Source organism: Canis lupus, chromosome X (genome assembly GCF_048164855.1).
Source record: "Canis lupus baileyi chromosome X, mCanLup2.hap1, whole genome shotgun sequence".
Lineage (NCBI taxonomy): Eukaryota > Metazoa > Chordata > Mammalia > Carnivora > Canidae > Canis > Canis lupus.
The window spans coordinates 58,074,711-58,092,149 of NC_132876.1; the positions used below are offsets into that span (position 1 = coordinate 58,074,711).

Sequence of the window (17,439 nt, forward strand, 5' to 3'; positions counted from 1 at the left end):
AGGAACAAGACAGGGATGTCCACTCTCACCACTGGTATTCAACATAGTACTGGAAGTCCTAGCCTCAGCAATCAGACAAAGACATTAAACGCATTCAAATTGGCAAAGAAGAAGTCAAACTCTCCCCCTTCGCCAATGACATGATACTCTACCTAGAAAACCCAAAAGCCTTTACCCCAAGATTGCTAGAACTCATACAGCAATTTGGCAGCATGGCAGGATACAAAATCAATGCCCAGAAGTCAGTGGCATTTCTATACACTAACAATGAGACAAGAGAAATTAAGGAGTCAATCCAATTGATGATTGTACCCAAAAGCATAAGATACCTAGGAATAAACCTAACCAAAGAGGTAAATGATCTATACCCTAAAATCTATAGAACACTTCTGAAAGAAACTGAGGAAGACACAAAGAGATGGAAAAATATACCATGCTCATGGTTTAGAAGAATTAATATTGTGAAAATGTCAATGTTACCCAGGGAAATTTATACGTTTAATGCAATCCCTATCAAAATACCATGGACTTTCTTCGGAGAGTTAGAACAAATTATTTTAAGATTTGTGTGGAATCAGAAAAGACCCCGAATAGCCAGGGGAATTTTAAAAAAGAAAAACACACTCGGGGCATCACAATGCCAGATTTCAGGTTCTACTACAAAGCTGTGGTCATCAAGACAGTGTGGTACTGGCACAAAAACAGACACATAGATCAATGGAACACAATAGAGAATCCAGAATTGGACCCTCAACTTTATAGTCAACTAATATTCGATAAAGGAGCAAAGACTATCCACTGGAAGATAGACAGTCTCTTCAATAAATGGTGCTAGGAAAATTGGACATCCACATGCAGAAGAATGAAACTAGATCACTGTCTTTCACCATACACAAAAATAAACTCAAAATGGATGAAAGATCTAAATGTGAGACAAGATTCCATCAAAATCCTAGAGGAGAACACAGGCAACACCCTTTTTGAACTCGGCCACAGTAACTTCTTGCAAGATACATCCACGAAGGCAAAAGAAACAAAAGTAAAAATGAACTATTGGGACTTCATCAAGATAAGAAGCTTTTGCACAGCAAAGGATACAGTCAACAAAACTAAAAGACAACCTACAGAATGGGAGAAGATATTTGCAAATGAAGTATCAGATAAAGGGCTAGTTTCCAAGATCTATAAAGAACTTCTTAAACTCAACAGCAAAGAAACAAACAATCCAATCATGAAATGGGCAAAAGACATGAACAGAAATCTCACAGAGGAAGACATAGACATGGCCAACATGCACATGAGAAAATGCTCCGCATCACTTGCCATCAGGGAAATACAAATCAAAACCACAATGAGATACCACCTGACACCAGTGAGAATGGGGAAAATTAACAAGGCAGGAAACCACAAATGTTGGAGTGGATGCGGAGAAAAGGGAACCTTCTTACACTGTTGGTGGGAATGTGCACCTGTGCAGTCACTCTGGAAACTGTGTGGAGGTTCCTCAAAGAGTTAAAAATAGACCTGCCCTATGACCCAGCAATTGCTCTGCTGGGGATTTACCCCAAAGATTCAGATGCAATGAAACACCGGGACACCTGCACCCCAATGTTTATAGCAGCAATGTCCACAATAGCCTAACTGTGGAAGGAGCCTCGGTGTCCATCGAAAGATGAATGGATAAAGAAGATGTGGTTTATGTATACAATGGTATATTACTCAGCCATTAGAAATGACAAATACCCACCATTTGCTTCAAGATGGATGGAACTGGAGGGTATTATGCTGAGTGAAATAAGTCAATCGGAGAAGGACAAACATTATATGTTCTCATTCATTTGGGGGATATAAATAATAGTGAAAGGGAATATAAGGGAAGCGAGAAGAAATGTGTGGGAAATATCAGAAAGGGAGACAGAACACGAAGACTCTTAACTCTGGGAAACACACTAGGGGTGGTGAAAGGGGAGGAGGGCGGTGGTGGGGGTGAATGGGTGATGGGCACTCAGGGGGGCACTTGACAGGATGAGCACTGGGTGTTATTCTGTATGTTGGCAAATTGATCACCAATAAAAATAAATTTATTTTTAAAAAGTAATAAAATAAAATGTAACAGTGGAACAATGTGTTTGGTTTTCCAGATAACAAAATTACCTCTGAATTTCAACTGCATCTAAGCTATATCACATGCACAATAATTTAGCATCTTTTCCTGAGTAGAACAATAGGATCTTTGCATCAGGCATCAACTAAATAATACTTGCACTTTTGGCATACATAGTTGGTGATTTGTTTAGCAGTTTTCTGCAAATAAACAATTTTCATGCATTCAGTCAGCCATTTTTAAAGATTTTATTTATTTATTCATGAAGGCACAGAGAGAGGCAGACATATAGAGGGAGAAGCATGCTCCTCACAGGGAGCCGAATGTGGTACTCAATCCCCGACCCTGGGATCATACCCTGAGCAGAAGGCAGAGGCTCAATCGCTGAGCTACCCAAGCATCCCCAGCCTGTTTTAGCATGTATGAGTGTATGTATGAGTGCTATCATATTTTGTTGGAATATCTTGATAAAGTAGTTCCGAAATCTCTTACATGTCATAAAATCTGTCTTTGGCTGAAGGATGACCAGACTATTATATTCCCACTTAAAGACAGTTATTCTCTGAATTATGTTTAGCTATGTTTACTTTCTATGCATAGAACTAATAGAACATACCTGAAATTTCTAAATTACTTATCGCCTTCATTATGTTTCTTCCTTTGTCAATAAGAGTTGCATAGCAGTTGTTAAAGATGGATTTTTTGTTCTAGAAGTATTTTTCCAATCAGATACACTTTATTGTTTTCTGTGAGACCGAGACAAGTAGGCGAGTAAAGCAGAAAAAGTTAAAATAATCAGTTTACTCTGCTGTCATACTTAAAAAAATTTCTGTCTAAATAAATCTCTGATGTACAGGATGCAGAAGTAACATAGTTAATAATATCACTTACTCTTTCATGCCCTGCAGATTATAATTCATGAAAAAGTTTTTTAGAAACATACTTTCTGAAAAGAATTTTTGCTTGGGATTCACAGTTTTTGCAAATTTAATATACCTTTTGAGTTCAACTATTAAAACGTAATCTAACAATTATTTCAACCACATTTTTGTCTAAATTTTTGGTGTCATTAACACAAGTCTATGAGGGATTGTCTTCCTAAAGAATTATTGTAAAATGTTGTTTTGAAGTTTGGGCAGTCACTCTAACCCTTCATTTTCTTCATATCCTTTATATACCTCATTACGTTTAGGCTGAATATGTTTATTATGAATGTCGTATATTTTGAAGTTTTTCCTTCCCTTAAAATTTTGGTTTAGCAAAATTGACATTCTGCTATTAATTCATCTTCAAGTGATGTGACAAATTTCCAAATAACTTTTTCTTAAAAATATCATGGCTTAAATGGAATTAAATATTATTCCTAATAGTTATTTTATATCATGCATTTTAATTCACTAAATAAATGTTTTGGAGACAAAAAATAGTATGACTCATTTTTTTAAAAGATTTTTTTAAATTAATTATTTATTTTAGAGAGTGAGAATGGGAGGAGGAGCAGAGGGAGAGGGAGAGAATCTCAAGCAGACTCTGCCCTGAGCATACAGCCTAATATGGAACTCAATCTCATGACTCTGAGATCATGACCTGAGCCAAAACTAAGAGTTGATCCTTAATTGTCTGAGCCACCCAAATTCCCCTCATTCTTTACTCTTAAGTTTATTTCTTCAGGATAGGGAGTCCTGAGAGGACAAGATTTACATATGTAAAATAATATGAAAACAATTTAAGAAAATTGAGCACAGAGAGGTAAGTTGAATTAGCTTGTTGGCTGGTGTACTTTCAATTTTCATGGTGATATTCAATCTTGAGATGGTGTTCAAAGTTTGGGTAAGATTTGGATACATAGCAAGAAGCAGACAGTATTCCAAGCAGTGAAAAATATGAGTAAAGACTAGATACAGGAATAACATGATGTGTGCCCAGGGCAGTGAAATCTACTATGATTGAACAGAGAAAATGTTGGGAAATAAAAACTGGTATTATATTGATGCTAGCATTTGAAGGTTTTATATTGAATATACACAACTTAATAATTCTATGACATTTTAACATATTGTATGATGATATTGACTTTGCCAGTTTATCTGCTCATGCCTTTACACAGGAGACTTTACTCTTTTTAGGAGGCAATCATTACTTCTCTAAGAAACCAACTTCAGAGGGTATATGAACAAGATAACATTGTGGTAGATTCATCAAGACTTTCAAAAATGTGAAAAAAATATATATCTTAATGAAAACATGATAATACTATACTGCACTTTGAATATGGCCTTTTATATTTATCTGTATTTTATTTTTTTAAGATTTATTTATTTTAGGGAAAGAGAGAGCACAAGTGGGAGGGGCAGAGGGAGGAGAGAGAATCTCAAGCAGATTCTGTGCTGAGTGTAGAGCCCAATGTGGGGTTCAGTCTAATGACCCTGAGATCATGACGTGAGCTGAAACTAAGATTTGGGTGTTTAACATACTGTGACACACAAGCACCCCAGTATATCTGTTTTATAAATGACTTAGCACAGACATGGTTATGAAATCTCATCTTTGCTTACTTTGCAATCTTTGTAAATCTTCCATTTGCCTCAGCATCCATGATTTTTTAGCATCTGCATTCAGAGGACAGGTTGAAAAGGAAGTATGAGTGCTCAAATTTGAAGTCCATTTATCATAATAAATGCATTTATAGGACACCTTTGGTCCCACATGCAATAACAAAGGTAGCATGGAATGCAATCTAAGTTATTAGCCTCTAGGTAGTGTTGTTTTGGAGATGGAAGGCAAGGTGTCAACATTTTTGAAATGACAGGTACCAAATTATATGAAGGCAATAGAATAGGTCTTATTTAGGACACTGTTCATAGTAATTTGTGTTTAGGATTTCAAATGTCTTTGAAGTCTATGAATTTTCTACATTTCGCCCTTAGCTACTCTTTTCCATGTCAGATTGACTAGATATTCAGTCCGAATAATAACTGGAGGGAATATAAGAAGAAATACATAAAAACGTATTGAATTGAGAAAGCAAATTTAATCTAACTTTAAGATATGCCAATAAATTAAGCTACCTTTCACCGAGAAGATGCAAGTCCAAATAAAATTAATTTTTTAAATTAATTATTTTATAATTCAAATAATTCACATGTTCTTTTCCAACAGGGAACAGAAGAGTAAGCCATGTGGTGATAATAGGCAATTTAGAGATTTGTTTTACTGTTTTATTTAAGCATGTATGTCAAGAATTTTTATATAAATCATTCAAGTTTTGCATTCATTGGGTCACTTAGATTAGTGAAATAAAATTGAAAATGTCATTGCAATGTTGATTTTCCTTTAAATTCATCTCATATTGTAAAATGTGTACCTCAGATGTAAAGAAAATTTAGTGGGCTGATTCATGTGATGACTTTGTAATGAGTTAATTGTATTAATAAGTTACATAACTTTCTCAAAATATTTATTAACTTAGAAATACTTAATGTTGTTTATAATTGTGCTTGATGCTTTCTTCAGGTGATAATTCAAGATGATGGCCCTGAAAAGTTGGACCCCAAATATTTTGGAGAGTTGCTTGCTGATCTAAGCCGTAAAAATACAGATCTATATTACTGCTTATTAGAACATTTGCAGAGAATTGGAGGAAGGTACTGTAAATATCATTTTTACCTCAATGTTGTAGCTACCAAACATTTGATGATACTTTGGTATTTTTTAAATATAGTTTATTTTTTAGAGCAGTTTTAGGTTCACAGCAAAACTCTAGTACTTTTTTTTAGGGTTTTAAGTAGTTTTTACACCCAAAAGGGGGCTCAGACTCATAACCCAAGATCAAGAGTTGCATGCTCCATCAAATTGAGCCTGCCAGGTACTCCAAAACTCTAGCACTTTTAGTGGATAAACAGGGTAACTATATGAGCAAATGTTTCATTTTAAGAGTTAATATACTTCATGAAAATCATCAAAAGAGATCACACAAGTGATCTCTTTAAGATTAGTAAAGAATTAAGATTAGTAAAGAATTCTGTGAACCTTCTTTTCTAACATACTTTGATGGCAAATGCAACCTCTTGGATAAGGAGTTCAAAAAATGCATGGTATACTATGACTTGTTGTAAAATATTATAGTGATAATACAAGATACAATTCCACTGTCAATACACTGCTATTCATCTTCTATTGATTTGTGCTCAATGTACAAAGGCCAGAATTTAATATACATTTAGTGTTATAATAAATGTTACATATTATTTTAATATATATTACATATAACATATTAAACATAAATTATATAAGCATCTGTAAATTAGTGCAAATGCAAATATGTATATTTTATAATTATGTACTAAATAATATGTATTTAAATATATATACAGAAATAATTTATCAACTATTCATGCATAGATGAGAGCATATTATGTCATGAAATGAATTCCATAAGCTACATCCCAAAAGTTATGGTCATAACAGCTACTAAGTACTAGAAATGGATTAAACATTTTTGAGTACACTTTTACCTATAAACTGTGACTCAGCTTTTTGACAAAGCCTCCCTTAGATATTTAGTTTGGTCAAGTATTCCTCTTCTGTGCATTCATCATGGCCTGTGAATATTTCTATCAAAGTATCACATTGTAAAATCAAGAACATATAGAGACTTAGGATTAAGTACTCTGATTCAGATCCAGAGTTCATATCCTGGGCTTATGTTTTGGCTTTTGTAACATACTTGATGTTTAATATCAGGCAATTTGTTTGATTTCTCTGTACCTAAGTTTCTTCATCTGTTAAATAGGAATTATAATAACAATACTTATCTCTTAGGTTTGTTATAAGCCAAAATGATTTAAGACATACATTTACAAACAGCATCAACATCATGTGAGAATTTAGAAATAGCACCACAGAATCAGAAACTCAGGGAGTAGGGGCCAGCAACAAACCCTCCAGAGGATTCTGGTATATGCTCAAGTTTGAGAATAACTTACCTAGGCCACAAAGTCAAAAAATCTGGGATTAGTACCCAAGTTCTGAAAACCTTTTCTCCTTAGGCAGATCACTTGACCTTTTAGTATTAGACATATATCTCCAAATTATTTAAGATATTGCAGGCAAATTGAAGAAATCATCAATTTTTTAAATCATCAAATTTGAAAAGTTCACAGTATTTAGACTGGTTTGACATTGTTCAAATTTTGTCTTGGAACAATTATTGTTTATATGAAGCAAGATGGTATTTGTGTTTTGTATTGCCCCCAAATGGTTCAGAACACATGGATTTGACAAAGTTGCTACTCAAAAAAGGGTTATAGAATGAGAGCTAAATATATTCCAAATGTATTAGTTTCATACTAATTAGATGTAGACAAAGTAACTGAGCAAAGGAAGTTATGTTATTTCATGATGATTATCCTAGGAAAGGTGTAATCAGTGGTTTTGGAACAACTTTTTCATTGAAGGGTTTTGATAAATTTACATGAATGATTTAAATGTGTGTTTAAGCAATACAAAGCCTTGAATTTAATTCCTAGAGTACCTAAAATACCACATACACAAAAGAAATAGAAAAGTTGTATCTCCACATTAGTAAACACTCCACAGTGGAAAGGGTCTTATAAAATTTTGGCGATTAAGACTTTCTGTTAGAAGGTCATCAATTTCCTTCTCTTTATTTCTTCCCTCTTTTCTACTTTTCATTCTTTATTTTGTTTTTGTTTTTCCTTATTATATTCCTTTCTTCCTAGGGGTTGAGATGACATCCCAGTGTTTTAAATAATATTTTAAAGTTTTTATTTTGTTTTATTTTATTTTATTTTACATACAAAGTAATATTAGTTTCAGGTGTACAATATAATGATTCAACACTTCCATACACTTCCATACAACACTGGTGTTCATCATAACAATTAGACTCATTAATCCCTATCACCTATTTAACCCATTGCCCCACAACCTCCCCTCTGGTAACCATCAGTTTGTTCTCTATAATTAAGAGTCTGTTTCTTGGTTTCTTTCTCTCTCTCTCTCTCTCTTTTTTCCTCTATGCTCATTTGTTGTTTCTTAAATTCCATGTATGAATGAAATCATATGGTATTTGTCTTTCTCTGACTGACTTATTCTCTTAGCATAATAACCTCTAGCTCCACCAATGCAATTGCAAAGGGCAAGACTTCATTCTCTTTGGGTCTGAGTAATATTCCATTATATATATATATATATATATATATATATATATATATATATATATATACCCATGCTTCTTTATCCATTCATCACTTGATGGACACTTGGGCTGTTTCCATAGTTTGGCTATTGTAAATAATGCTTCTGCAAACAAAGGGTGCATGTATGCCTTTGAATCAGTATGTTTGTATTCTTTGGGTAAATACCTAGTTATGCAATTGCTGGATCCTAGAGGAGCTCAATTTTTAACTTTTTAAGGAACATCAGTACTGCTTTCCAGAGTGGCTGCACCAGTTTGCATTCCCAACAATACTAAAAGAGTGTTCCCCTTTCTCCACACTCTTATCAACAAGTGTTGTTTCTTGTGTTGTTGATTTTAGCCATTCTGACAGGAGTGAGGTAATATCTCATTGTTGTTTTGATTTGTATTTCCCCAATGACCAGTGATGCTAAGCATCTTTTCATGTGTTGTTGGCTGTCTCTGTTTTGGGAAAATGTCTAGTCATGTCTTCCACCCATTTTTATTTCTTTTTTCATTTTATTAAATCTTAGTTAACAAACAATGCAATATTGGTTTCAGGAGTAGAATTCAGTGATTCATCACTTACATACAACACACAGTACTCATCACTAAAAGCGCCCTCCTTAATACCCTTCACCTTATCTAGCCCATCCCAAACCCACCTCCCTCAATCAACCCTCAGTTAGTTACATCTTTAGGAGCCTTTTGTGGTTTGTTTCCCTCTCTCTTTTTGCCCCTCTCCCATATTTTCATCTGTATTGTATCCTAAATTCCACAGATGAGTGAAATCATATGGTATTTTTCTTTATCTGACTTATTTCCCTTAGTATAATATATTCCAGCTTTAATCCATTTTGGATTTCTTTTTGTGTTTGTTGTAAGAAAGTAGTCCAATTTCATTCTTTTGTATGTTGCTGTCCAGTTTGCCCAACACAATTTTTTGAAGAGACAGTCATTTTTTATCATTGGATATTCTTTCCTGCCTTGTCAAAGATTAGTTAACCATATAGTTATGGGTTCATATCTGGATTCTCTATTCAGTTATATTGATCTATTTGTATATTTTTGGGCCAGTACCATACTGTTTTCATCACCACAGCTTTGTAATATAACCTGAAGTCCAGAACAGTGATGTCTCCAGCTTTTCTTTTCTTTTTGAAGATGGCTTTGGCTATTCAGGATCTTTCTGTTTCCATACAAATTTTGGTATTGTTTGTTCCAGCTCTGTAAAAAGTGTTGATGGAGTTTTGATAGGTATTGCATTGAATATGTAGATTGCTTAGACAGCTTAATAATATTCAGTCTTCCAATCCATGACAATGGAATGTCTTTCCATTTCTTTGTGCCGTCTTCAATTTCTTTCATCAGTGTTTTACAGTTTTCAGAATCTAGGTCTTTAACATCCATCCTTGGTTAGATACTTACTGTTTTCAGTGCAATTATACGTGGGATTGATTCCTTCATTTGTCCTTTTTTTTCAATTTTTACTATTTATTTATTTTGTATATTTTTTATTGGAGTTCGATTTGCTTGATTTGTCTTTGGGTTGCTTTGTTATTGGTGTATAGAAATGCAACAGATTTCTGAATGATGACTTTGTGTCCTGCAAGTTTACTGAATTCCTGTATCAGTTCTAGGAGATTTTGGTGCGATCTTTTGGGTTTTCTACATATTGTATTATGTCATCTGCAAATAGTAAGTTTGACTTCTTCCATGCTGATTTGGAAGGTTTTATTTATTTTTTCTCGTGTGATTGTGGAGGCTAGGATGTCCAGTACTATGTTAAATAAGAGCAGTGAGAGTGGACATCGCTTTCTTGTTCCTGACCTTAGGGAAAATGCTGTTTTTCCCCATTGAGGATTTTAGCTGTGTGGATTTTTCATATATGACCTTTATTACATTGGAGGTTATGTTCCCTCTAAACTTTGTTGAAGGTTTTTATCATGAATGCATGTTTTACTTTGTCAGATGCTTTCTTTGCATATATTGGAATAATCATATGATTCTTATCCTTTCTTTTATTAACATAGCCTATCATGTTGATTGATTTGTGAATATTGAACTACCCTTGCAATCCAGGAATAAATCACACTTGATTATGGTGAATGAGTTTTTAAATGTATTGTTGGATTTGGTTTCCTAGTATTTTATTGAGAATTCTTGTATCCATGCTTATCAGTGATACTGGCCTGTGTTTCTCTTTTTTGTGGAGTCTTTGTCTGGTTTTGATATCAGGGTACTGCTGGCCTCACAGAGTGAATTTACACATTTTATTTTCTTTTATATTTCATGTAATATTTTGAGAGGAATAAGTAATAGCTCTTCTTTAAATGGTTGGTAGAATTTTCCTGTGAAGCCATCTGGCCCTGTACTTTTGTTTTTTGGGAGTTTTTTGCTTTTTGATTAAATTTCTTTGCTGGTTATTGGTATACTCAAGTTTTCTATTTATATTTCTATTGCTTCCTGTTTCAGTTTTGGGAATTTATCTTTCTAGGAATTTATTCATTTCTTCCAGGTTGTCCAATTTGTTGGCATATAGCTTTTAATATTCTCTTATAATTGCTTGTGTTACTGTGTTGTCAGTTTTTATTTCTCCTATCTTACTTAAGATTTTATTTATTAGGATGCTTTCTTTTTTCTTTTTGATAATTCTGACTAGAAATTTATCAATTTTATTAATTTTTTTGAAGAACCATCTCCTGGTTTCATTGATCTTTTCTATTTTTTGTTTCTATATTATTTATTTCTGCTCTAATCTTTATTATCTCCTTCCTTTTTATATAGCTCCTTTAGGTGTAAGGTTAGGTTTCTTATTTGAGATTGTTCTTGCTTCTTGAAGTAGGCCTGTGTTGATATATATTTCCCTCTTAAGTTCACTTTTGCTACATCCCAAAGGTTTTGGATAATTTTGTTTTCATTTTCATTTGTTTTTATGTATTTTTTTATTTCTTCTTTGATTTCTTGTTTGTATGATTCATTGTTTAGTAGAATGTTGCTTAAGCTCCATGTATTTGTGGTTTTTCCAAGTTTTTTTCTTGTGGTTGATATCTTTTTCATAGTGTTGTGGTCAGAAAAGTTGCATGGTATAATTTCAGTCTTTATGTGTTTGCTGAGGCCTGTCCTGTGACCTAATATGTGATCTATTCTGGAGAATGTCCTATGTGCACTTGAAAAGAATATGTATTCTCCTGTTTTAGGATGGAATGTTCTAAATATATCTGTTAAGTCCGCTGGGTCCAGTGTGTCATTCAAAGCCATTGTTTCTTTGTTGATTTTTTGTTTAGATTATCTGTCCATTGATGTAAGTGGGTTGTTAAAGTTCCCTACTATTATTGTATTATTATCCATTAGCTCCTTTATGTTTGTCATATCTGTTTTACATACTTAGGTGCTCCCATGTTGGGTGCATAAATATTTAAGTTATTATATCTACTTGTTGGATTTTTCCCATTATGATTATATAATGCCCTTCTTTGTCTCTTGTTACAGTCTTTGTTTTAAATTCTGGTTTGTGTGATAGAAGTATTGCTCCTCGGGGTTTCTTTAGACATCCCTTTGCCTGATAAATGTTTTTCCATCTCTTCACTTTCAATCTGCAGGTGTCTTTAGGTCTAAAATGCATCTTTTGCAAGCAGCATATAGATAGGTCTTATTTTTTAATCTCTTCTGACACCCTATATCTTCTGGTTGACACATTTAGTCCATTTACATTCAGAATAATTATTGGTTTGTGTGCATTTATTACTTTTTTGGTCATTGTTTCTCAGATTTTCTCTGATTCTTTCTTGTCTTTGTCACTGCTGGTCTCTCTTTTGCATTCAAAGAGTCTCCTTGAATATTTCCTGCAGACCTGGTTTAGTGGTTATGAACTCCTTTAGTTTTTGTTTGAGAAAGTATCTCTCCTATTCTGCATGTTAGTCTTGCTGGATAGAGTATTCTTGACTATAGATTTTTCTCATTCAGCACTTTGAATATATCATGCCACTCCTTTCTGGCCTGCCGAGGTTCTGTTGAGAAATCTGCAGTTGGACTTACTAGTCTTCCCTTATAAATTAAGGACTTCTGTTTTGCTACTTTTAAGATTTTTTCTTTTTCACTATACTTTGCAAATTTAATTATAATATGTATTTTTGTTGGCCTGCTTTTCATGATTTCGATAAGAGTTCTCTGCCTCCTGGATCTGGACATCTGTCTCCTTTCCCAGATTAAGAAAGTTTTCAGCTATTATTTCTTCAACTAAATTTTCTGCCCCCTTTTCTCTCTTTTTTGTTTGAAAATGACGAAATGATGCAGTCATTGAGTTTCCTAAATCTATTCTTATATTCCATTAATTCTTCTTTCTCTCTTTTTTACCAGCTTCATTATTTTCCATTATTTTATCTTCTGGGTCACTAAATCATTCCTCTGCTTCTTCAAGCCTGCTGTTGATTGCATCAAGCTTGTTTCCAATCTCATTTATTGTATTATTCATCTCTGACTGACTCTTTTAAACTCTTTTATCTCTGTGGTAAGAGTCTCACTAATGTCCTGTATTATTTTCTGAGGCCTAGTGAGTATTCTTATGATTATTCCTTTAAATTCTCCATCAGGCATGTTATTTATGTTTCTCTTAGATCTATGGCTGTGGCCTTATCTTGTTCTTTCATTTGGGATAAATTCCCCTGTCTTGACATTTTGTCTTAGTGTCTGTCTTCTTCTTTGTGTTGGAATGGCCAGTTATGTCTCCTGCTCTGAAAGTAATGGTCTTATGAAGAAGAGGTCATATAGTGCAGGGCCTGGCACTTCAGGGAGTGTTTCTGGTATGTGCTTTGTACACTCTGCTGTAATATTTTGGCTGCAGATACTTCAGGCCAATCATCTGCATAGGTTCTCCTTGTCTGCTCTGGGCAGTGTTTGGTACCCGGCATGAATGTGGTGAGTTTTTACTCACTGTGCTCTGGTCTGCTTGTGAAATGAGATCTGACACCAACTCCATCAGGACCGAGGCCCTACAGAACTCTCATCAGGAGATGTGGTGTGAGTAGGGATTTATGCTGTTCTTCTGGAGGAAGGGCCCAATTTGCTGGTACTGAGGTAAGCTTGTCTTAGAAGGACAACCCCATCAAAGTGCAAGCAGGTAGGCTTGGTATAAGTAAGTTAGGCACTCAATGTCCCTGCTGAGCTGCTTACTACAGGTGGCTCTCTGTTTATGTTGAGTGGTAGGGGTAGGAAATTGTGCCAGCCAGGTCCCTTCTTCCCAGAAGCCTTTCTGTAAAAGCTGCCTCTCAGGGATGTGCTCTGAGAAGAATGTATAAACTCCCCACTGTGTGCCCCTGGGCATACTTCAGATCTTTGTTGCCATGCCTTCTGTCCCCAGGTTCTTTGCCTGCCTTCTCTCTAGAAGTGGAGCAGTGCTCTCAGGGCTCTATCTTGGCCAAACCAGATGTCCTATAAAATTAAGCTTTAGGGCAGCCCGGGTGGCTCAGTAGTTTAGCACCTACCTTCAGCCTGGGGTGTGATCCTGGAACCCCGGGATCGAGTCCCATGTCAGGCTCCCAGGATAGAGCCTGCTTCTCCCTCTGCCTGTGTCTCTGACTCTCTCTCTTTTTCTCTCAAGAATAAATAAATAAAAATCTTTAAAAAAATAAAACTAAGCTTTAAGCCCTGTTGGTTGCAAGGTCTGACTAAATTCAGTCCTTCTCATTTTCCAAGCCAATGGCTTTGGGAAAATATTCTCCATGTGGGTTTCCCTGTGTGCTCCTCTCTCTCTAACCCTTCTCAGTGACCATGGCTCTCCCCTCCATAGCACCCATAATCTGTTTCTCCCCTAAATCACATCTCCACATTTCCTGCCTTTAATGTGGCCACTTGTCTCCCTTTAGTTGTGGAATTTGTTCTTTCAGTCTTCAGGTTGATTTCTGGGATATGAAGGATGATTTGATAGTAATCTAGTTGTGTTCACTAGAATAGAGGAACCTGGAGTCCTCCCACTCTGCTGCCATATTCCTCTTCTCTACTGCCACTGTTTTTTATTTCTGCCCATTGTATTTCTATCCACCATCCCCTGGTGAGGATGGAGATGTAATCCGCATTGACCTCTCCCCCTCTTTGCTCTGTTATCATTGTGTTCACTCACTCTATTCCTCTCTCCTTTCATTTCCACTTCTCATCTTTTTCCATGATACAATTTAGCAATGAGTGGGTGCAGGGTCAAAATTAAGGAAGATTGTCTCAAGAAACCATTCTGATACTTTAAAGCATTGCAGTATTAAGTGATGTTGATTGTTACTTATTTTATTTCTTTGTTTGGTTTTCTTATATGTAGAAAGAAATGACTAGGAACATGGGTATTAGGTTGGATTCTGAAGTGAAATTTTTAACATAAAGATCTCTTAATACCATGATAATTCCAGTTTTAGTAATGGAAGATGACTAAAATTGTATTGATTCATATTTTTAACTTGTTGTAACTCCCAATTTATGCATGCTGTTATTGTAGTAAAGCATTCAAAAAGTACATGATATTTTTTATTTATTTATTTTTCTAGGGCCTCCCCACAATTTCTGTTTTGGTCAACACAGGAAATACCTAGCACAGACATACATACAAATGACTATAAATGTGTAGTCATATATCAGGAAATTGAATCTTCAGTTATCTTCCTCCACATTAGTTTGTCTTTATAAAAAAATTTATGCAAGGTGCTTTGTACAGTGAGTGACCCTCTTATCTCTGTAAGCAATATATTGCTCATAAGCACTTACTTAGAAGGTGAAGATAGGAGGTGAGGTCCTAACATATCTCTTAATATACTTTCCTCTTATACTGAAGATATGGCACTCATATACCTTTGATTTTATACAACCATCTTTAAAATATTCTCCCTTGCTGTCAGAACACATGTACTGTGTTTTTGTTTGAGAAGTATGTTCACCATATATTTTGCTCCTAGTTCTTTAATTAAGCACAGATGGAGCAAGTAGGCAGAAATAAAGGCCTGTATCTTGCCACTGACACCAGAACTGTATCCTTTTCCACTCATTATTCCCCAAAGGAGCAAGTACCAGACTGGTATAATCACTAACAATTCTTTTGCAGCATTTACCTACCTAACATGACTTCACAAAGAGTCTTCCAATCCTGGGACCTAAACATTCATTTTGATGCTGGAAGTTCTATTATCCCACTAGAATTTTGGTCACATTGCTTAAGGCTCTGTCCCTACAACATTACAACATTCAAATATTTTTTAAGTTTTGTCATTGCCATATATACTATAGTGTAGATTGAATGAGTGGGCTTGTCTTGCAAGTTTTGATTTGATTAAAAGGCTATGAATAACTTTAAGACTCTATAGAGAGAAGCTGGGCTCAACACTGAAAGTGAACAATACAGGAGAAAGGGGAGGTAGAAATAGAGAACAATTATTATTGTTCATTCACTCAGGTAGCATTTATTGTCAGTGCCAAGGACTTGTGCATCTAGTCACATATGGACAAGTGCTAATGGATGGCAGTAACTGATTCTATATATTCTTTTGGTTTGTTATTTTGATATTGTTCATTTTTAAGAGATTATCTAGTTCCAGGAAAATTATTTTTCTCGAGTGTCATTTTAGTTAGTTTATAATTTCTTATTTGAATTATAAATTGAAATGTTGCTATTATGATATATCAAAAAGTAAGATAAAATAATTTGAACACTAGCATTTATATATGATTTATTATATACATTTTCTTAAGGTTTTCTATATTTTTTTCATTCTTACAGCAAAGAGGATTTTGAGTCTTCATATGAGGTAAGTGCAAAAATAGTTGAAAATTAAATATAGTTGATAACAAAGCAGATTATGATATTTTTGCTCATGATATTGTTTTAGTTTGGTACCTTTATTAGACTGGAAACACAGATTAGTGTGCCTTTAAAATGATAGAACTATTTATATATTTGTAATGGCTATAAAAAGTAACAATAATTGGGGTGCCAAAATGGCTCAGTTGGTTGAGCTTCAAACTCTTGATTTCAGCTCGGATCATAACCTTAGGGTTGTGTAGTTGAGTGCCACATTGGGCTCTGTGCTCAGTGTGGCATCTACTTAAGCTTCTTTCTCTCCCACTCCCTCTCCCTCTGTCCCTTCCCCCACTGTCTTTCTCTCTCTCTTTAAAATAAATAGATAAAATCTTTAAAGTAATAATAATAAAAGTAATTATTCATGCAAAAATATTTTATCAGCTGTCAAAAAGTATATTTTATCAGCTGTCATTTATGATTTAATTTATCTTTGCTTATCAAAACATATAAAATTTCATTGACCACATATTCCCTGCTTTAGAAAATTGAAATCTACATTAATTAAATAAATAGCAAATTTAGTTTTAATGTATTTTGAAACCTTATGTGACTTATGCCAAATAGATAGCAACCTAAAGTAAATTTTTTCCAAGTATTAATTCTATTATATATGCATATTTTGTTAATAATTACTTTTAATCGAATGAGTCATCAAATGAACTGATTTCAATGTACTAAAAAAGCACACTGGCTTCTTTTGTGTTTTTTCTTTATTTCCAATGTATTCATATACTGCATTCATTACAGTAATTCAGTAAGCCCTAGATTGCATTAAGTACTGACTTCAATTCAGCTTCTCACTTAAAATTAGTTGAAGCTTCTTACCAGAGGGGAGGTCAATGGAGGGATGTATAAAACAGATATAAATGGCTTAAGAATACACTTAATTTGGTAAGCACTGAGAAATGTATACAGTTGTCGAATAATTATATTGTACACTTGAAACTAATATAACACCACATGTTAATTATACTTGAATTAGAAAAAAGAAAACAATGATGCTTGGTGAGCTGGGCATGGGATTTGGGGAGATAAGTGTCTGCCTGTGATACCTTAGCTTCAGTCCTTGGCTCTCTGTGTTTTTTTAAAGATGTATTAATTTATTTGAGAGAGAGAGAGAGAGAATGTGTGTGAGCTTGGGTAGAGGCAGAGGGAGAGGGAGAGAGAGAATCTTAAGCAGGCTCCACACTTGGCACCAAGACCAAGGTGGAGCTTGAACCCAGGACCCTGAGATCATGACTTAAGCCAAAATCAAGAGTCAGACATCAAACTGACAGAGCCACCCAGGCACTCAGCTTTCTG

General features: G+C 34.6%; 1 protein-coding gene across 4 annotated transcripts in view; it reads left to right on the top strand.

Moving 5' to 3' along the window:
* POF1B (POF1B actin binding protein) overlaps nt 1-17,439 on the top strand; it is a 108,898-nt gene that overhangs the window by 66,431 nt on the left and 25,028 nt on the right. For all 4 annotated transcript variants that reach the window (XM_072817950.1, XM_072817952.1, XM_072817951.1 and 1 more), the window contains 2 exons: nt 5,618-5,748; nt 16,057-16,084. In XM_072817950.1, the coding sequence (XP_072674051.1) occupies nt 5,618-5,748; nt 16,057-16,084 (159 nt within the window). The remainder of the gene's footprint in view (nt 1-5,617; nt 5,749-16,056; nt 16,085-17,439) is intronic.